At 32.3% G+C, this 22,792-nt stretch overlaps 4 protein-coding genes across 4 annotated transcripts; all 4 read right to left on the reverse strand.

The window, feature by feature from the left end:
• Window positions 1–774: 774 nt before the first annotated feature.
• LOC149484695 (larval cuticle protein LCP-17-like) lies at window positions 775–1,657 on the reverse strand. The gene is made up of 2 exons (XM_089700391.1): window positions 1,565–1,657; window positions 775–1,303 (listed from the first exon to the last, which is right to left on the reverse strand). The coding sequence occupies exons 1-2, from the start codon at window positions 1,574–1,576 to the stop codon at window positions 935–937; spliced, it is 381 nt and encodes a 126-aa protein (XP_089556517.1). The 5' UTR covers window positions 1,577–1,657; the 3' UTR covers window positions 775–934.
• Window positions 1,658–6,880: 5,223 nt separating this feature from the next.
• On the reverse strand, window positions 6,881–7,656 carry LOC149484696 (endocuticle structural glycoprotein SgAbd-8-like). Its single transcript, XM_089700959.1, has 2 exons — window positions 7,581–7,656; window positions 6,881–7,408 (listed from the first exon to the last, which is right to left on the reverse strand). The coding sequence occupies exons 1-2, from the start codon at window positions 7,590–7,592 to the stop codon at window positions 7,037–7,039; spliced, it is 384 nt and encodes a 127-aa protein (XP_089557085.1). The 5' UTR covers window positions 7,593–7,656; the 3' UTR covers window positions 6,881–7,036.
• A 5,659-nt stretch (window positions 7,657–13,315) lies between these two features.
• LOC149484697 (endocuticle structural glycoprotein ABD-4-like) lies at window positions 13,316–16,408 on the reverse strand. Its single transcript, XM_089700393.1, has 4 exons — window positions 16,120–16,408; window positions 15,142–15,296; window positions 14,076–14,196; window positions 13,316–13,576 (listed from the first exon to the last, which is right to left on the reverse strand). Exons 1-4 carry the CDS (start codon window positions 16,129–16,131, stop codon window positions 13,418–13,420), a joined length of 447 nt encoding a protein of 148 aa, XP_089556519.1. The 5' UTR covers window positions 16,132–16,408; the 3' UTR covers window positions 13,316–13,417.
• Window positions 16,409–17,367: 959 nt separating this feature from the next.
• LOC149484698 (uncharacterized) lies at window positions 17,368–19,624 on the reverse strand. Its single transcript, XM_089700392.1, has 5 exons — window positions 19,575–19,624; window positions 18,927–19,186; window positions 18,728–18,818; window positions 18,497–18,572; window positions 17,368–17,678 (listed from the first exon to the last, which is right to left on the reverse strand). Exons 2-5 carry the CDS (start codon window positions 19,184–19,186, stop codon window positions 17,446–17,448), a joined length of 660 nt encoding a protein of 219 aa, XP_089556518.1. The 5' UTR covers window positions 19,575–19,624; the 3' UTR covers window positions 17,368–17,445.
• Between the last annotated feature and the right edge of the window lie 3,168 nt (window positions 19,625–22,792).

The following is a 22,792-nucleotide window of genomic DNA, read 5'->3' on the forward strand; positions in this document are numbered from 1 at the left end:
GAAGTAATAAGTTTTGAGCTGCATTCCCGCATTCGTTATATTAACTTTCCTTATAATGTAATCGAAGTGGTCAACGCATTTAAATATTTGAATTACCTAGGTACTAAAATAATATGTTTCGGTTACCACGTATATATAGAAATAAGTTACTAGAAACATAATAAATAAATGGATGTATTTTTCCTGGTGAGAAAAATATATATCTTCCGAAAACCTATTATTATTTGTTTCGATATATCCGCTCAATAAAATATTATCTAATGCAAAATTTCTGACTGATAAAAATATGTGATTATTCATAATAGAATATTATGACGTGTTCTTATTTCTTGAAACTCCAGAAATCTCTCTATTTTCCGGGTTTCAAGCAAAAACTACCTACTGGATGAATTTTTATGAAGTTTTATTTGTTTAATAGCATTACTCGGCAACATAATATTATAAGCTATAGATATTTTGTTTAGAAGTCGCAGACACAGCTAGAAATAATAATTATTGTATAAGTAAATATAAGTTATAACAATAATATAAATTTAAAAATAATAAAATAATTGTTAAACTTTAAAAAAAGACTGCTAATGCCATCTATGTTTGAATTTATAAACTACGAAGACATGATATTTTATGCGATATTGCGTTTTGTGGAGCAGAAAATTGAATTTTAATTTTCTTGTATACTGTTACCTCAGTAAGACGTTAGATGGAGTTAAAAACTGATGTTCTTAGCATTATCGAATAGCAAAATCAGGAAGAGGAGAAAAATAAAAATAAAAGTTTTTGTACAAAAATATTTACATTAAACAGTATAAAAAGTCATTATTATATACAATAGTTATTAAATATATCACTTCAAATTGCTAGTGCAACATTACTGAATGTAAAAATCCCTCCGTTGACATCACTTTTATTAACTAGGGAGTAGGGGTAAGGGGGATTATTGTTGGGGTTGGGGGGGAGCTGTCGCGAGGTAGGCGAGAGCGCGCTGGATGTCAGCGGGGATCGGGGGAGGGGTGGGTAAGTGGGCACCCTGGGGCTGGAAACCGTTCTCGTCGGCTGTGTAGGTCAGCTGGATGGGCGTACCATCGTCGCTAGGGTAGTTCACTTGCCCTTGAATTTGGAGGGCAGGCTCCTCAGCGCCGATATTCCTCAAAGCACCATTGGCACTGGCAGAGATGCCGTTGGCGGTTTCGAAGGCGTACTGGAATGAACCATCCGGGTTGGAGTCGCTTTCCTGACGAAGGATGGCGATAGGCTCTTGTCCTTGAGGAGCGGCGAGAGCGACCGCCAACAGAGATAAAGCAATCTGGAAAAAATTAACAACCTCATTATTTTTTTTAGCACACCAAACATATTTTTTTGTCCTATCAAATGATTTTTTGTAATAATATCCTTGTACTAAAAGATGGTTTAAAATCCGTGAATTATCAAAGGTAAATCCGGTAAAATACACTCGCAGCACATTAATAATGATTACTATTTTTTCATTAACTTTTCGGTTTGTCAATAGGTCACAACGTAATCGAAAGGTCACTTATACCAAGCAAAACTGAGCACTGACACTTACAATGATTTTCATCTTTGTATTGAAATGTCGATGAAGGCACTAGACAATGTTGATCTAACGTTGGTATATCGGAGTATATATACGGGTGGAGACCCGTGCCACCTACCACCTCTGGGTGGTATTGCACCACATGCTTCGTCAGAATAAATTCGATGGTATTATGAACGGACATACCTATACATTTATTAAACTGATATTCAGAAGTTAACACAAACTTGACTTATTTCTGCTATTCAAAAGTTATTTATTTACATTAGACAAAAAATATCAGTGTATGCGAGTGATATAAGATTTTATTCTCATTAATGTGATTAAAAATGCATTTTGAATTCATAATAAGGAAAATATATTATATATTCAATAATGTATCGGGTAAATAGTTAATAAAACGAGTGGCTTTGGCTTAATTCTACATGATGCTCTGGTAATTCATTAAGTACATTAAAATAAATTTATTTTTGAACAGAGAAAATCTTAAATAAAAATCTCAAAGTGCCTTCTATTCATAAAAATAAGGAAACAAGAGAAAGTATATTTTTATTGTTATCTTAGCCAAAAGTTATTTTCTAGACATTTCTTATATTTGGTAGGTAATAAATAAAAAATTTAATCATGAAAATGCATAAAATAAAGATTATAATTTTTTTTTATTTAATTTATTAAAATATTGTGTTTAAGATAAAATATAGGTAGTCTTAAGTTCTTGTACATTTATAATAAATAAATTAATATTTCAGGACAATTTTCACACACGGCACGTCTGATCCCACACTAAGCTTTCGCTTGTGTTATGGAAACCAGATGGCTGATAAACATACATATATATAATTTTAAATAAATAAAAAATAACGAAAAAAAATCTAAAATAACTCCGAAATTACGAAAAATCGCATAACATACATGGGGGTGATTCGAATAGCCCTCTATAGGTCCTCTACCTCCTGGCTTCAGTATATCTATTATCCATACTTCTTGGGACAGCCTGTATAATTCATAGTTCTTATATATTTTTGAATATCAAAATGCCACTTTTTACATAATATTATGACTGCATATTTATATAGATTTTCTTAAAATTGCATGACGCTTTCGAGTTTCAACTAATACCATTTAAAAGTAATTGCCTATTAAAATGTATGTATAAATGACTATATTACATGTTATTTACCAAAATATATAAAATCATAATATTAAGAACGCATTAATTGCGTGGAAAAGGATGCTGCAAATATAGAAATTTACATTCGATAATGTAATCTGCAAACAAACGCCTTTATTGAACTTTCAAAGTGACCTATAACCACATTTGAAATGTAAACAAAAGTGTTTGTATTTCAACTTCTCGCCAGCATTAGCATTATTGTTTACGATGAATACACTACACTTTAGTGAAGTGTGGGTTTCAATAGAAAACAAAAAGTCATAATTATGTCATTTCATTGGAAGATTTGATTGCGGATTTTGGCTAGAAATAAAAAAAAACACAAATATTTAGTATACATCCCTGCAATGTAACCCACTATGTAGAACATGGCTAAATAAACCTTGAACCTATAACCAAATTCAAATTAAGTTCGAAATATGGACCAAGTATTCTTAGAATAAATTATATTTAAGTCAGTACAATGCAGTTTCGCCAGTATCATATATGTAACATGAATGAACAAAGGCAGTAGGTGTTAATTAGAACTTAAATATTGGTAAATATAAGTGGTACTGTTGTGTGCTTCGCCTATAAAAAGGAGGACAAGACGCTGAAAATAGAAATTGCTTACGACATTCTAGGCATATGAAATGCATTACCTCATTACTTAAATAATACGTATCGGTTTAATGAACTGTCCAAGAATCTAAAAATATTTACAATGGCAGTTGCATCGCATATATATAACCTTCTATTTCCCTTATAAAACCAATACCTATAGGCATAATACTATAAACACCACAACCACATGTCACAAAAAGCAAATTACAAAATCTATCTACTTAAGAACACTACAATCTATCTACTATACGAGTCAAAGTGCCATCAGGTTTTTATTGAGTAATTATCTCAAACGCAACAAACTATTTTGTATCTGCCATAATCATTAATCGTTATATGCAATCATTCTATTCTTGAACGTCAAGGTAATTATTGAAATCTTATAAGGCCAGCAGCAATGGGAGGAACACGCCAGCACTGTGTGCACTGTTGAAGGCAAATCGTCAGTTCTGACATTTTTGATTGGCACACAAATCCACACGCATCCTTTGAATTGTTAAACATTCAAAACTAATTATAGTTTAAACACACAGAATAGTTTTATAATTTAATTTAGTATTTTTTTGTCTCAAATAGCATTAAAATGATTGATTGACTAATGGAAATTCCCAAAAGATATATACCGTATAGTACCTACATTTCCAATTTGTTTAAGTTTCATCACTGATTACTGACAATAGATACACTTTGCTTGACATAGTGGGGTTAGAGTGAACATTCGCTCGTTTGATGTAAATGGACCCTAAAAGAAAGATTTACTTTATTGTTTATTAAACTGTAATAATAATTTATGAACCGACATCTTAAAAGTTACAATTCAAGATAAAAATTAAAGTTGTTATTTCATATACGACGCTCCTATTTGTTTTTTTCCACCATCTTAGTATCACGGAGACTTCTCATGAAACAAACTGGTAATGAAATCAATTTTCAGAAAGCTTTTGCTTAATGTAGTTTCATGACAGTTGTGGGCTTAGCGAATTGTTTAGTAAACATCATACTGAAGAAGACTAAATAAGAATAATAAAAAAAACAATATAAAAGAGAAGTATGACAGGCATTTTGCCATTCCTCTAGGCCCCCAGGTCTTACACGATCAAAACACAGAAAAATAAACAGGCTTTATATTTACAATTTGATATAGGATAAATAACTATTAATTTTCTTATTCAAAGAATTACAAAGAATTACCTCTATCAAATAAAACTAACTATTAACTCTATAGCCTTACTAAAATTGTAGATAATAATCGTTATTTATAACGATTTTGTTCTTCATGCGTCATTAACGGATTATTTTATGTACCGTTTTTATAAATCTGTGTAATAATATTATGTATGCGAAACTCTTTACTTCTATAAACTTCTACTCACTTATTATTTTAGACCAAGGTCTAAGAACGTTTTCCTCGCAGTAATTTTTAGATACTCTAAGTATAAGTAAAATGAATTTTTCATTAATTTCCTAGAATTCATGGTCAAGAAAGCTTTATCTGAAGCATACCCTGTCTAAGTCATTGCAAAGTTAATTTAATGGTTCTCATCCTTGAAGCTATAAATTCACTACTAAGTAGGTATAATTTTGTGGGACCAGAATAACCGCAAACAAAACGCAAACGTAATATTATGTGGTTAATAGAATTGCTAATGCAAATGCAGTAATTTTTGTATATTTTGAGTACGAAAATTGAGATTTCTTGACAATAATAGGATGCAAAAAAATGAATTCGCTATTATGACGTAAAATGTGAATAAAAAACAAAACGAGATTCAGAAATTATGCCACATTCTTTTGAAAGCTTGTATCTCGATTCTCGACACGGATCTATAAACGCTTATTAATTACCAATTGACTGGATATTAATTCAAAACTAGGTATATTATCGTGTCATAATAATTTTATTAATCAATTCGGAACATTCCGCTATTGATGTTTACTTACAGTATATTTTATAGACTGACCTGCAAACACTCTTTCTATGGAAAACTAGTATAATATATAATTCACATTACTCTAATTTATTTTACTAGTGAAACTGAATATTGCTTTAAAACGCAATCCATTTCTAGTTAAAAAAACTTGTTTAAATATTGTTCAAATATGTGATAAGTATTTAAAATGTTTTATTTTCAAATACAATAATATGAAACCGAGCTTGTATAAATCTATTTAGTAATCAGTTCAGAAGTCATACTATGTATTATGGAATACATGGTTAAATCGAAAGTTTAAAGTTATTGAGAGCGTAAGCTTTTCGCCCAATTATTCGTTGTTTTTATAATGCATCTGCTTTCTACTGCATCTATGGATGTGCAATGAGTGCAATTACGAAATACTTTTACAATTGTGATAACATAGTGTAAACCAAGTGTGAACTGTCTTCTGAATGTAGCTACAAGATCACTCATTCCTATACAGGGTGTAATCGTTAAGTGTGCACAGGTGATTTTTCCATAACTATAACAGATAACAAAAAACTTTAAACTGATATCGAAAGTATACTTAACCTAATGAGTAAAATGGCCGTAATAAATTTTTAAAAATAAAACGGGAAATATCAAAAAAAATATCTTAAAACCCTCCCATACATTTAGTATGAGATAAGAATATCCCATGTACATTTAATATGAAAGATTTTAGCTTTCTCTTTCTTTTTTTGGTTTTCTGCTTTAATTACTTCGCAAATTTGAAGGGAAGTTCATTTAGAAACTTTAAATAGAGCTCTTCATGTACAATGAGAACGTCATTTCGAAAATCTGCTATGAATACAAAATGTATGGGAAATGAAATGTATGGGAGCGTTTAATGTAACATTTTTGGATATTTCTCGTTTTATTTTTTAAAATTTATTATAGCCATTTTACTCATTAGGTTAAGTACTTTCGATATCAGTTTAAAGTTTTTTGATATCTGCAATAGTTACGGAATAATTGCTTGTGCACACTTAACGATTACACCCTGTATATCTAATCTGCATTCCGCTTAACTGCTACCACATAATATAAAAAAGCTTACTTATTAAAATTTGCCAAAAAAAAATGAAGTCGAGATTTTCGCAGTCTTCTAATTTAATCAAATATTTATCGTGGGTGCTATGATGACATTGATCACAAGTTTTTATAACAATTTTGAAAATCGTGCTTCATACATAACTTTTACTTTATCACTTCTTTTAAAAAATAGTAATCGTGTAGTCACGATTTCTTATTACTTTATTGCACAAGGATGACGGAGAATAAGCGGAAAATGTACACATAAAATGAATCTCATCAAAATGAAGTGTGTCAGTTACAATAAAAATTATGCAGGATTTTATTATCAAAGAGAATAATCATGTGCAGTAAATGCATATTTATATTTTAAATTACCTTTTTTCTTTTAGCCTTTTAACCTACGAATACATTTTATAAGAAGCTTTTAGCTTTAGATGCATCTTTTTGTGGCAAACATGAAATTAAACTTATTGTCACTTGTATAAAGAACTGAAGTACATATTATATAATATTTAAGAAGTGAATATAATAGCAATTAAGGCAAAATAATAAGGCAAATTATCATAAAACGGTTTATTTCAACTACAAAAATAAAAAATATTTAAATTACTAACTGTATGTTCCTCTATGTGGTAAACGCTAATCTATTATTAAATGTCTAGTAGAGCGTTTGGAAACTATGTAATGTATTAATAATTATTAAGTGTTACATTTTTATGAGCTTTCTGTTTGAGGTGGGGCAGTGGCGAGGTATGCAAGTGCCCTCTGGATAGCTTCAGGTACAGGGGGAGCTGTGGGGAGGTGATCACCCTGGGGATGGTAACCGTTCTCGTCAGCGGTGTAGGTCAACTGAATGTTTCCATTTTCACCAGGGTACTGGAATTGGCCTTGCACTTCTAAAGCTTCTACATCACCGACCTTCTTCAAATCACCTTTTTGGTCAGCGCTGATTCCATTACCGGTTTCGAAGGAGTACTGGTAAGATCCGTCGCCATTTACTTGACTATCTTGACGCAAAATTGGAATGGGTTCGGTAGGGGCCTGGGGAGCGGCGATCGCAACACCGACGAACAAAGCGAAAAGTACCTGAAAAACGACATACATATTAACACTTTTCCATTGCACTTAATTCACTGTTGATTTAACTTTCGATTCCAAAACACTTTTTTATTTCGCACAATTTTATTTAATAATGAATCTTTTCACTGCTAATCACACATGTTAAGCTTAAAACGAACCGCCACAAATGAACACTTACAACAGACTTCATTGTCGGTATGACTGGTTATCGTAATGTGATTTAAGGTTGAACAATGTATCGACTGATGCTGTCATGTCCTGATAATTTGAGTATTTATAGAGCCCCATTTGTCCACCTCCCGGCATTCCTAATTTCGTAATTCATTGCGATGTCGCAAAATCTATGAAATAAGTAAACAGTAGATGCATTACCTCGAATCGAATATGTCAACGCGGTGGCGCTACGTAACGGTTGTCAACAAAGCTAACGGCTTTTCCATTTGTTCAGTATTGACCTTAACGCAAGCACTAATGTTTACATGAAAGACATAATGCAGTTTCGCAGCACACGCTAAACACATAATCCATTATAGTGATTTTGATCTAGGCATACACATTATCACGTCATTTTGCTATGTAATAGTTGGCTGTAAAAAAGTCTTGACATAGATGTTAAGTTTAATAAGCTCAAGATCATAAACCTGAGAAATGCATGACGAAGCTACGCCTAAAAACCATTAAAGTATATAACATTTTTTTAATTAATTATGTGAACTTTAAGATACGTGAATAATAATCCATTTAATCGTAAAAACCACAAGGATAATAATTTAAAATGTTTCTTTTTTAAACTGCTGTAAAGCTATTCCGGACTTATATAAAAATTAATTGACTAACAGTAGAATTAATATTAAAGAAATTTACTCTAAATAACTCGGAATAACGGAAATATAGAATTAATTAGGAAAGCTTGGAAAGATTATATATATAGATATATATATATATATATATATATATTATTTGGCAGTGGAATGTTTTATTTTTTCCTGAAAACAACTGTTTTTACTTTTACAAAACATAACTAAGGACAATGTCGACAATTAACATTTTAGACTAGGAAACCCGCTACTAAGGAAATCCGGTCATCCTTTTGGGAGCTACGATACCACAGGCAGCAAGCACACACGTCGGTGCTCTAGATACTTTTATATCTATGGGTAATGAAATAAATACCGTCCTCTCTATGTTAAAGATACTAATTTATATTATAGTGTAGTAGTATAAATAGGAGTAAAATGAATTTGCAATTTATAAGGCGCGGGACATATACAAGCGGCGCGGCGCGCATCGGGCGCACCGCGGGCGCGCCAGCCGGCGCGCCGGGGGCGCTGTTGGCGTCCGAAAATGATATTTATATAGAGTGGTTAAATGCATTTTCTTCATGCATAATTTAGTAAAATTATGTTTTTTGTGCTAAAAGAGATTTGAAAGTAACGTTAATTTGAAAGTAACGATTTTGTTTTGATAATTCCTTGTAAGTAAATAGCGAGGATAACCCCACGATTGCAAATATATCTTTGTTGGAAATGTTGGAATTTACTTGGAAAATTTTATAGTACTTTTAAAGTAATTTTAAAGTAGTACTGGTGTAATGATGGAAGAAAAGAAGGTTAAAATAACACAAAATTTATATTGTACTAGCGGTCCGCCCCGGCTTCGCCCGTGGTACATATTTCGCAATAAAAGGTAGCCTATGTTCTTTCTCAGGGTCTAAAGATTATCTGTGCCAAATTTCATCAAAATCGGTCCAGTACCTAGTTTATGCGTGAAAACCATACATACATACATACATACATACATACATACATACATACATACATACAAACCTTTCCTCTTTATAATATTAGTATAGATAAAATATGGTTTTCAAACACAGGTTTACATTTAAACCATATAAATCTTATCATTAAAATCTCAGTTCAAAAGTATTTACAGTACTGATCATTCCACAATATTATTACAATTACAAATAAATAAAAAACACAATCAAAATCAGGATTATCTTTATTTCTGACATTGTAAATACATGGGAACTTTCATTATGCTCTTCTTCATTTTCACTTTCCCTACTGCCATCACCTGTGTAAATCATTTCATCGATTAATTCAATTCACCTTTAAAAACAAAACGAAGAAGGGTATGTAATAGCAGCTCTATATAATTCCACACAGAGAGAACACATTTTTGACTGACAGGCTACCGTCTCCTATAGACCGGGAGATACTGACACAAAATTTCGAGTCATTTGTAACAGGATGGCGGTTCTACAGGGGTCTTAGTACGCAATGACAAAAAGAAAAACGATGGTGTGAACGCTGGTACCGTCGGATTAGTCGCGTGGGCGTTAGTCGAACTCGTCGGAAAAATAGCGAAGTCAAACGATTTGTAACACAAAAAATTTAGAATTTACCGATAGCCCATAAAAAAGAAGTAGGCGGTAGTGTCATGCCATACTTTTCCGGTGTGACTTACAGCCCGCCATACCGACGCGAATGTGTTGATTTAAAAAAAACAATTCAACCATTTGTACCAGGCTAACTTTTGCACAGGTAACCATCGTCGTGCAGCCATTTACGAAAATCGCCATGCCATACTTTTCGGACGATTCCAAATGGTCGCCATACCGCCGAAAATCTGCAAATTTTTTTTTGTAAAAATTGTAACAGACAAATGACTCGAAATTTTGTGTCAGTATCTCCCGGTCTACTACCACCCGATTTGTTTTTGATTGTGTATGACCGTGAATTGACCTCTATTTGGATGCGATGGGGGAAGCGCGCCTGCGGTACGCCTGCGGTACGCCCGCGGCGCAACCGTGGCGTGCCGCCTCGTCGCCTTTCCAAAATTCTTTCATACAAAATGTATAAGAAGGACGTGGTGCAAAACAGATTCAAGAGGTGCGCTTATGGCACGCCCGCGCCCGCGCCGCTTGTGTTTGACCCGCGCCTAAAGTTATGCAATTACAAATAAAGGCGTGATTTAGAATATTGTCTGCATAGAGAGATTACGAAATTAAATATAAAGATACAATAGCAAGATCCAATCGCATATGTATCGATGAATGCGCTATTATGTAATAGCGCATTCATCGATACATAGTCATTCTTATGAATAGATATTCTAACAACAAAAGATTTCATAAATGTTATGTAAAAATCTGTAGGCTGTTTTAGTTTAGAGATTGTCTTCGGGCGATTTTCGTTACGATACCATTTATCTTTAGGAAGTGGACCATGATTTATGACCATGGTAATATTCAAACTGGAGAACGAATCTCGGTTAAATTTTATGGGCTATGCTTTTTAAATCATAATTTAAACAATGGAACAACCATTCCTTGTGAAACTTCATTCATTATTATAGCCTTCACAAGGACAATGAAAATCTCTTATAAGTAAGAGATTTTCATTGTCCTTATTTCATATTTCGGGAATGTCTCCCATATGTTGCCTCTTTAACTTCTCTTTCATTGCTATTATGTTTCAATTCAGCCATTCTGGGGTAATATCTAGATCAATAACAATAAACGCTTTTGGAAAAGTAGTAATTCTGAAACAAATAAAATGCCTAAATTATAAATACATGAAATTTAAAATCTCTTTTTATATCTTACTAGCGGTCCGCCCCGGCTTCGCCCGTGGTACATATTTACGTTTTCTCTACATAAAAACCATCCTCGTACTTCAAGGAATATAATAAAAAAAGAATTATCGAAATCGGTTCAGCCGTTCTCGAGTTATGCGCTTACCAACACATTTTGCGATTCATTTTTATATATAAAGACTAGCGGTCCGCCCCGGCTTCGCCCGTGGTACATATTTACGTTTTCTCTACATAAAAACCATCCTCGTACTTCAAGGAATATAATAAAAAAAGAATTATCGAAATCGGTTCAGCCGTTCTCGAGTTATGCGCTTACCAACACATTTTGCGATTCATTTTTATATATAAGATTAGACATATTATTATGTCTATAATATAAATAATCTATGAATAATCAAGGTCAAGCCAATTGCTAAGCATGCAGGCGTAATATAACCTATCACATAAGATGAAATTTGAACATAATATACTTAGCAGTATGAATCTAATATTTATTCTGCCATAGTGCACCCAGATGATCTCGCATATCCGCAATTCAAACCGTATCATTATTCTTCTCAGTTATATGATCATGTCGAGCGATAACTGATAACCATCTAGACATTCGTATTATTTATTTCCGCTGCGATACAGCAATGGTAGAAAATTAATTTTAACTACGTGGATTTTTTTTATATAAATATCTCCTATCTTTTATATTGAATTTCCTTTTTTTCTACACTTTTTCATATTACAAAGAGGAAAGAATTAGTTTGTTTGTCTGTTTATATTGAATAGGCTCCAGAAGTACTGAACTTATTACTATTTTCACTAATAGAAGGCTACGTTATTGGGAAGTAACAGATTAAGCTATATTTTATTTCCTACCCTGGATCAGCTCGTGCGGAACGGGGACGAGCCGCCAATATTATAAAATATGTATAGCAGATATTATAAAAGTAAAATTAAAATGTATTATTTTTTATGTTCGATTAAAACTTGTGAAATTTATTTAAATTTTTAATCATTCTGAAAAAGGCATTTAGAATTATATTCAGCCACTGAACCCTAATAAATTCACTAGCATGTGCTAAACGTTGCTGTTTACTTTTTGTATGCGCTTTCATGCAAAGTTTCGCAAAACCATATTTTGCAGTCTGTCCAATAAATCTTATACTAATAACGTGTGAATGAAATGCTTCACCGCTAATTTAGCATATTTTAAAAATGTATTCGGTTTTATTTTTAGCTGCAGCACGCCATATCAATAATAATTAATTTCATTTTTGTGCAAACAGAGCTATGAAACAATTAAAGGTCACTAAATGTAAAACAAATCAAAACGTATTCTTTCATCAGACCGCGACCGGTATAATATCATGCTCTATACTCATTTATAGACCAACATGACGAAGATAAAACTGATAACTCATTTTTAACGGTGGCCTGTCAAAATGACAATTCACTAGAATCTATGTTATTATATAATAGAACTCCTTCACAAGGATATAGTGAAAGTAAATCTGTAAAAAGGTAAGCAGCGGTTCCGGTGTAGTAGATACCCTAAACGTGTCTTCTTATTTTTACAACATAGATGCAAACATAATTATCATTTACCATTTACATTATTGCTTAATAACTATTCTTCATTTGATTTAATCACATGCCTTTACTGATTAAATGCCGCTTGGGAGAACCGGCGGTGAATTATTATTATTATCTTTCATGTTGCATAAATGAATTGGCCCAAACGCATCGGCTATTTAAAAATTAATCATTTTCTATGAATCATTGTATATGAAGATGTAATTTGTAGATATGTGAAGTTTATGGCAATGTGATGGTCTGGCGACCTTGACACGCGGGCGGGGAAAGTGAACCGACTGGTTATTGAGTAACCCGGGTCGGCTCTTGACGAACTTAGACTTACAGATTCATCTCCAGATTCAGATACCTTCGCATCATGTGACTTTTCTTTTTATTGTTACTTTAAGGAAATAAAAGTCAAATATTATTCAGACTAACTCGAAATAAATGTAATTATGCAGATTAGCTCTACCTTCTCCTAATAAGTTAGGTTTAGATGACATTCATACATATATGTTTATTGTCTTTCACTTTGTGATCTAGGTATATTCTTGTCATAGACAAGCTAATGAGCAGTAAAAATAAGGAAATAAGGAAATGAGCATATATAAAATAAATAAAACAAGTATTGTACAATATAGTCATATTTAATTATTATTTTACATAGAAATACATATACATATCAATATCATACATTACAGGTCAATAAATATGTAAATTAATATTAATTATAGAATTAACATTTTAACAACTACAGAAGTACATATAAAAATCTTATTTTGTAGAATACTAGCCTCGTTCACGGGTAGGTACTTTAATATTATTATAGTCAAAATAGCAAAGGTTTTAAACTCTTATCCGATTGAGTTCTGCCGCCGGCGTAGGTGCAGTAGCGAGATAATCCAAAGACTTTTGAATATCTGCAGGGATTGGAGGTGGTGTAGGTAAATGAGCACCCCGAGGTTGGAATCCATTTTCATCAGCTACATATTGCAGTTGTATTATCTGGGAAATTACAATTGTAATTAATTAGAAAATCTCTTTCAGGGTTCTGCTTCTGTTGTCATAGAGGTATATTAAATTTTAGATCAAATAAACAAAATATGTTATCCTCGCTCTTTATCTGTCGTTAACTTTACACATCTTATACGTACTTAAAATAATAAACTTATTCGACATATTAAGATAAAACACTTAAAGCGTACGCTACAATTCGTACTGAGAAGCAAAAAAATGCGCCTAACAATATTTTGTATTCATGTAGACAAATAGAATATTTCACTATTCTTATATCAGGCGTCTAAAGAATAATCAGCGCACATTTAAAGAAAATATTACACAGGTGCATTTTATACATTTTATAGTATGATTTTTGTGACTGGAGATAGGAGTATACAGAGAGAAGTAAACCTAATTTACTCGCTACCTTTGGAAGCTTTTGGAAGATATTACATTTTATACTTTTTCTTTCATTTCAATATTAATTAATAATAAATATATTTACTTGTCCATCAGGTGCGGTATACTGGTACTGGCCTTGGGCAGACAAGGACTCTTGCTCGGGAATACCCTGGTTCTTTATTGAACCAGCTTCCTCAGCTGCAATGCCATTACCCGTTTCGTAACTGAAAATTAAGTATTAACACACAATGTAGCTATAAATTACAAACAAGTTTTATCGAAAGAATCGACTGCACAATATGAAATTTAATAATACATGTCTTTCAAAATAAACAACCAAAAATATAAAGTTATAAGGTAAGGTATAGAGTGAAGACGTAGAAATTACAATACCACGTTCGTAACTTTTTTGTTCTAAATGAAGACTATGAATCTTATTTTAAACTCATAACACTAATATGTTTCTAACAAACATATATCCCAAGTCTTTAGAATTTTATAAAAACTTTATTTAGTAAAAAATTAATTTAAGTCTTTGATTGAAAATATGATACGAATTTATGCAATAAAATTGTTAAAAATTCTTTTGAAAAGATGTCATAGCACTGAACTTTAATCGTACGAAGTTAAGCTACCTACTTCTTCATGACAAAAAATTTAAACAAGTTATACAATCTTTTAGATAATATTTAAAGATAAACTAAACCTCATCATCGTTTAAATATATGTAGTAACAAGAACTGAAAATTACTAGGTGTGGTCGAAGGTCTCGTAGGCGTAAAGTTGTTACTTATTTCTTCAACGATTTAAATTTAAAAGCTATCATCGAATTGCATAACAAAACACTGACACTATTAAAATTCAAAAGAATGTTTGTATTATTATTTTACCAAACTTGTAAGGATGAATATACGCGCACGAAAGCTTTCACATCGTAGTCACGTACTGAAAGCTCTCGTGCGCTCAGTTTTCGAATTTTAAATGTAAAAATGTATACTTACTCTAAACAAATAGTTATGAAGACTTGATACTAACAAACATTTTTACTACTTTAAAATCCCTATGTAAACCTAACCGGTCCTGCCAGGATACCAATTTGTTAATTAAAAAAAAAAACATTATCCTATTAATTCAAATTCTTCTCGTAAGCTCATTTGGAAATAACTTACTTCCATCTATAAGATCCATCGGGATTAATTACTTGTTCCTGTCGTACAATCGGTATCGTTTCTGTTGTATAGGCTTGTTGTTGTTGCTGAGTATAGTAGGGTTGGAAATTGTTGACGTCAGCAGCTACCAGGCATATCCCCAACGTTAAAATTAACTAAAATAAAATAATCTCATGATTATTTTGTTTAGTAACATAAATTAATGTTATGAGATGAGAATCAATGTAGTGTTATTTTTATTAAATTATACAACAATGTATAATTTAATAAAAATAACACATATAATTAGAAAACTTAACTGCAAAGTTTGCAATATTACAACTGGCAACAAAGAATAGATAACAGCAGCGTAAAGTGTAAATATTAAATAATATTTATATATTAAATTATAAATTTATAATATTTACATAGTTCAAAGTTATGACAATATGGTATGTAGTACATAGTATTCTATACATAATTGCCAAAATATTTCTGTTTGTCTGTCTTAGTATCTTTGCTATGTTCTTATAAGCATTCGTGGATCTTTCGAGAAGCTTTGGCTAATTTTTTTTAGAATTAAAAAAAAATAAACAATCACGCGGCGGGATTCGAACGGGAAAGAACGCAAAATTTAGGCGAAAGACAACGGTTCGAATTCTGCCTCGTGATCAATTTTTTTCTATTCTTCAAAAATTATGGAACTTTGGCTAGTTGGGTTCCTCGTATAAAAAATGGGGCTAAAGTACGCGAATCAAAGTTTATATTCAAAATATTTAACTCCAAATAAAAACACATTACAAGCTCTGGACTGAATAGATTCTCCGATCTTTCCAAGATATTATGATAAGATTGTTCTACGAGGAAAGAAATGTTATAGGTTTATCAGTAGTAAAAAAAATCAAGAATAGTAATCAATTCATAACATAAAAGTTGGCATTGAAATTCTATAACTACGCTCTATCCAAGAAGGAGATAATATCATGTAGGTATACTCACAAAAGATTTCATGGCGATTTTTATGATATCCGTTTACTATGGTTGAATGCTCACAAAATGCAGGAAGGAGAATGATGCACATCAGATTAACCCTCGTATTTATATGAAACTTTTGTAGCAATTACAGTCTGCCACGTATGCAAAATTCATATTTTACGGTCGGCTGTTGACAAAGACTGGATACCGAGGGGCGTCCCTTATCGAGATTCTACATGGAGCATGTCACTTGAATATGAAACCAGTCTCTGTATGATTGACATTGAAATTTCAATCTTATTTTTACATAATGTAAGTTTCATAGATGCAGTCGACACATCATAAAAAATAAAGACAATAGCGTATAGCAGGAAAACAGAAAGTGAAAATTTAATGTATGTTTCGTTTTTAATATTCTATACGAAATTCTAGATGTGACCATAAACATTTGTTAAGATAAATGAACAGAAACACCGCTGAAATAGAGCTTTTCTATATCCGTTATGGATATTTCCTGCAAATGGATTGTATTGAAGAAGCTTATTAAGTTGCTTTATTATTTATTAAATATAAAATAATAATTAAGAATATGATTACCTACTAAGAGATTTTTAAGATGTTACTAATTAAGTAATTAGTTTCAAGCAACTGGAGTCATGAAACAAATCAATTATCACATTTTAAAAAAAAAGCTTTGTGCTTTGCTACCGTGTTAAGCTTATGTTCCCATATAATAGGTACATAGCTATATGATTATTGCTATGTTCACAATAAAGCGAAATTATGACTACAAAAAACCGCTTTATGGTGCATCACTGCAAACCAGTCGCAAGACAAGCGTGTGACATACTTCAACAAGGTTTTTTTAAAAGAAATATTTATTGATCTTGCCTCATCAAGCCTTCATACACGGTAATAAAATATTGATCTTGGACGTTTATTAGCCTGGGGCCAATTTTTATGAACTCATCTTGCTACCCACTTGAGAATGTGTTCCTAACTGCGATTGTTGTTATTAATGGTATGGTAATTGATTAGATTCCATGATGAATTACGTCATAATATTAAATTTTCTAGCAACAATAGTTTTATCAAACTCGTATGCTTGCAAAACAGCTTCTAAATATGTTATAAGATTTAATGCTATTATGATTAAATACAGGTAAAAACTGTAATTAACACCCTGGTTTAAATAACTTCTAACATTGCACATGTACCTATCGAGGGACTATTAAGCTAAATTTACAACAATTTAAATATATAAAACATAAGTTTCATAAAAAGTCGTCTTTATTAAATCCATCTATTCCCATATAAAAAAACAACGTAAAGTTAATTGTTGGTTAAGAATTACAGAGCTTTTTTATATCCGTAGGCGATATTTCCTGCGTATGGATGGTATTGATTATATGTAGGATCATAAGGTCTTAGAGGATTATATTGATTGTTATAAGGGTTACGATAGTTTATAGGATTATAGCCATTGTGGCGCGGATCGTAAAGGTTATTATTGTAGCCTGCTGGTAATGCGGCGGGAGACACTCTTCCGTCCGCAGGTATGTGCACACCGGCTGGTCTGAATCCTGTAAACGAATAGTATTAGATAGTTACTTTCTATATGTAATAGATAGAAGATTTGGAGCAACTTAGAATATGATAAATGAATGATTGAACGCTTTAATTTATATAGAGAACAGATAAGAACAATAGATTTGCTCTATATTTGCTCTATCTATCTAATATATAAAATTCTCATGTCACAGTTTTCGTTGCCATACTCCTCCGAAACGGCTGGACCGATTCTCATGAAATTTTCTGTGCATATCGGGTAAGTCTGAGAATCGGCCAATATCTATTTTTCATATGTACCACGGGCGAAGCCGGGGTGGACTATCTAAAGTCTATGTTATTGTTATTGCGTAAAATTATTTCGGATCCTATATAAATCAGGAAGCTCCCTTTAGTAAGTTTTCTTTTATCGAAAACTGTGATTTTCTGATTATATTCCCGGTGGATTAACATGAGAATCTCAATCAGATTTTTTATCTATATCCAACTAGATTTCCACCCGCAGCTTCGCCCGCGCAGTCAAAGAAAAACTCGCATAGTTCCCGTTCCCGTGGGATTTCCGGGATAAAACCTATCCTATTTCCCGGGATAAAAAGTAGCCTATGTCCTTTCTCGGGTATCAAAATATCTCTATACCAAATTTCATGCAAATTGGTTCAGTAGTTAAGGCGTGATTCAGTAACAGACAGACAGACAGAGTTACTTTCGCATTTATAATATTAGTATGGATAGTTAAGTATTATTTAAATCGTTGTTTGTACAAAAGCAGACATGAACATTATAATACGTATTCTACTGTGCCATTAAATACAATAATTATATATTTTTTTACCATTTTCATCAGCAACGTAGCTCACTTGAATTGGTATACCTTCTGGTGAGGTATACGCGTAACTTCCTTCTACCACCTGAAATTTATTTAAGAATTTCTCACTAATCTCCTTTTAAAAGTTGCGGGTTTTTTAAATGCGGTAATTCTTAATATTGTAGACTATAATTTCAAATTTTAATCTACTTATTGCAATAATATATAAATAAAAATAATAAGAATTCGGAAGCATACCTGTGTTCCTTGAGGAGATCCATGATTATCAATGAAAGCGTCTTTCAAAAATCCTCTTTCTTGCGCTTGTTTTCCATCACCAGTAGCATAGCTGTCCATCAAAATATATTTGAGTCATTTTGAAAACATAATTTCTTCAAAAAAATACTCACATATATTATAAATTAAGTACATTTTTTGGTGCAAAAATAATACAAACCTGTATGAATAACTTCCATCAATGGCTCGATTATTGGAGTAGCTCAAAATGGGAGCGGTTGCACTAGCTGGATTGTAATAGGGGCTTCTATAGCCATTGTATCCTGGGTATGCGTTATTCAAACCAGCGACATAAGGATTGACTCCTGGAGTGATTGCTCCAACACTAGGAATTGGAACAGGTGCAGTAGTGACTGCAGGGAGAGATTCACTTGCTACCACTTGATAGGATAACGCGCAAATGATTATCGTTCGAAACATCTAGAACAAGGAGACGTTCACTTGATCAGCACATTTTTTTTTCATAAATTAGCACAAGAACCACTAATACTTAAGGAATTTTGTAACTTTAACAAGACCCAAACCAATATTATGGACCCTAAAACTTCTAATCGTATTCATATTCTTTTTGAATAATTAGGAATTTCCGTAGAAGATCCGACTAGAATGATAGATGAAGAGCATTAATTTAATTGCAATGCCAGTTTTAATTTGAATCACATTAACATCAAATTTTATACTAAATCAAATTAATAAGTGTAGGCGGAAAATCGTAATCCGCGTGGAATAATAACAATGTTTGAATTGAAACAATGCGTAACAATTTCTGAGATTATGAACTAGTGAATAATAATTACATTTAAATTACCTTTTTAAGATCGTTATTTGGAGCCGTCTGCTCTTGTTATGTTCACTTTGCTTCTGTTGCTGTGGGATCTGATATTCCATTTATATTAACAATGTTTCTTGAAGCTGATATTTTTTACTATAATATTACTCAAACGTGACGTTAACTCATATCCCTTTTACTAATCATTTACTATTATCCTCATTTAACTCCAATTTGCTGAACGTGGGTTTAGGTACATTTTACACCTGAAATTGGTTTAAGTGTTGCATGCAGAAATAAAACGATCATTATTATTGGAATAATTTTCCATGCTCCATATTAAGATACATTTATACTGCACCTAGAAGCAATCAGGTAAGTACGTTTTATTTCGTAAGAGATAAGGCAATTTTCTGCAAATACTTATGACATACAGGGGGGGAAAACGTTTTGTTAAGTAGGTATTTTATTTTTAAAAGAGTAAGTATATTTTATAATATTTAGTTTTATACAACAGCAGGTACGAATCCCGACTTTTTTCTATTCTTTAAAAATTTGTCATAATTTTGTATTTTCAAACAAAATGCGATCCCAATTTGCTTTCCATTTGGAAAAAGAGGAATCGCTTACAAGAACAAATTGTAAATTAATAAAATTATTGTAACCCCTGACCAATAATAATTTAATGTATCTAAGTATACCTGCCCGTTTCCATACTCTACTTATGTGCGTTCATAGCTCCAAAATCGATTCACCGACATGATAGTTTTTTGACGTGACAACGTCTTATAATTCGATATAGCCGGCTGCACGCACGAAAAAACATGACTCATGCGGCGTTACCTCGCTCTGAGGCGTTCCATGTAAGACTTGAAGTGCAAGCGAGAGCGCGGAAAGAGCGACAAAGAAGCACAATCGGACGTTGTCACGTTCAACTATATCGTCAGTAAACCGACTTTACAGACAACCAATTTTTTTTAAGTTTTAATCTTAATATTTAAGTTAAATTTAAGATTTATGATTGTTGTTAAGTGACGTTTTCCAAACATATCCTAAATAGAGTTTTGTACTGACCAACTAATTTATGAAAGATCTCCTTGTTCTCGTAAACTTATTACGTAAAGGCACAAAAATAAGTTTTTTAAATATTTTTTCTAATAAGAATAGCTTTTTACACATATTTGATAGAACAATCATAAAACAAATGCAGATGTTATAATTATTCTAATCAAAGAAGGTCAAAACATTTGTTCTCGTTCATTTCGGCACTTGAACATGATAGATAAAGATCTAAATGTCAATTTAATTACATAATTACATGAGGCTTCTCTTTAATTTACTATACCTTGATTAATTTTTTAGTACAAAATTTACATTGTTGCTTCGTAATTGTCTTTTTAGTAACTTTTAGTCAGATTATAGTTTTAGTAACTTTTTAGACCTTCAATGCAACATGGGAACAAAGTTACTTATTTAGATATTCCTTCACAGCATATTTTAGATATGGCATATGAGCAATGTGACAATATTTTCTAAGCTTTGCGAATAGTGTAATCACAAGCACCCATATTTAAAGTTACGAATTTATTAATTCTACTGCAGACAGAAACAGCGTCCTACTACTAAAAGCTCGCATGAAATAATATTTTAGTACATTCTTAAAATCTTTTGCACATTTACGCACCGTTGCTCGTCTTAAGTTGGAGGCGTTGTAAATTGCCTGAATAATCACATTTAAATATTTTAAAGAGCCCTAAAAGAATTCTCATTATTTTTTATTATAACTTTTGCAAGGACGGGATTTTTATATATATAGGTAGGATATTTTATGACCCATTTACTCTAATCATAATATGGTGAGCGTGAAGTACCATAGGTATATAGACTACAAGCCGGTATAGGAAAAAAATATGGGTCAATTGAACCACCAGGGGACATATCTAGAACTATAGAAGAGCATAAAATAATAAGATTCATCACTATGCCGTCACTTGTAAGCTGTCTAACTGAGTGCAGATGAGAATTCAAAAGTACAGGTAGACTCGGTAAATTTTGGTCATATACATACTTTTGTACGGCATTCTTAACCATCGATAGATCCATTAAAAATAATAAGAAACCGCTCAGTGCCGTACAAAAATGGTGGTCCACAAAGTCGGAATTTTTATTTAATTTCCGAGAGTTACCGGGGGTAAGTTTGGTCATTTGACCATGAACGGCATCTGTGTCATACTATTTCTATACTGCTTTTAATCCATTATTCCGCAACGCCGTACAAAAATCATGGGGACAAGGGGAAAAAATCAAGAGTTGCAATCCCCTCTCTTTCACCATTCTAGGGGGTCATTTGACTAAGTACGCCTTTCTAGATATGTCCCCTGGTGGTTCAATTGACCCATATTTTTTTCCTATACCGGCTTGTAGTCTAATATTCAATATCCTTTAATTTATTTTTATGAATTGTAAAATCTAAATATATATCAAGGGCTAATATTTTTATATAATGGACTTAATCTTAATACTATTATAAAGGCGAAAGTTTGTAAGTATGGATGTATGGATGTTTGTTACTCTTTCACGTAAAAACGACTGAACCGATTACAATGAAATTTAGCACACATATAGAGGGTAACTTGGATTAACACATAGGATAGGTTTTATCCCGGAAATCCCACGGGAACGGGAACTATGCGGGTTTTCCTTTGAAAACGCGGGCGAAGCCGCGGGCGGAAATCTAGTTATACATATAACATTAAGAAACTTAGTGCTCGCATCGCCAGCCAGCAGGCATAGCCCTACGGATAAGATAAGATTGGGATTTCAATTTCAATTATTAGCAATACTAGCTAATTAAACTATGAATTTAAATCAGTCAATCATAAAATAATCATTTTACTTGTAGGTAATGAAAAAAATTCAATAAATTATACTATATAGCAACTAGGTAAGTACATAAAAAAGTCGGCAACATGGCAAAAAAAATCATCATAGCGGTTTGTATGTTTTAATTTTATTTAAAAACGTTTGCATAATATAGAAGCCGAACATTTGTTAGGTACATAGCATAATATTTTACATTAGGTAGAGCAAGCACAAGTAAAATGTCCCCCTAATGGTAAATGGTCACTATCGCCTATTATAACACTACAGACGTATTACTACTATGGTATTAGTGATTTGTCAGTGTTTTATGAATTTAACTACAGGCTCTTTTCGTGAAGGCTCGAATATCGTAATGTTCGGGAACACACAGATAG

The sequence above is a fragment of the Colias philodice genome, chromosome 11, assembly GCF_061535455.1.
Source record: "Colias philodice isolate Cphi_HAF_F1 chromosome 11, ilColPhil1 Martin Lab GWU primary, whole genome shotgun sequence".
NCBI lineage: Eukaryota > Metazoa > Arthropoda > Insecta > Lepidoptera > Pieridae > Colias > Colias philodice.

Coding starts and splice junctions, on each gene's coding strand:
- LOC149484697 (XM_089700393.1), bottom strand. Junction 14,197..15,141: donor GATGGATCTTATAGATGGAA/GTAAGTTATTTC, acceptor CTTAATTTTCAG/TTACGAAACGGGTAATGGCA. Junction 13,577..14,075: donor ATACCGCACCTGATGGACAA/GTAAATATATTT, acceptor GTAATTTCCCAG/ATAATACAACTGCAATATGT.
- LOC149484698 (XM_089700392.1), bottom strand. CDS start 19,186: ATGTTTCGAACGATAATCATTTGCGCGTTATCCTATCAAGTGGTAGCA. Junction 18,819..18,926: donor GATGGAAGTTATTCATACAG/GTTTGTATTATT, acceptor TTTGATGGACAG/CTATGCTACTGGTGATGGAA. Junction 18,573..18,727: donor GATCTCCTCAAGGAACACAG/GTATGCTTCCGA, acceptor AATAAATTTCAG/GTGGTAGAAGGAAGTTACGC.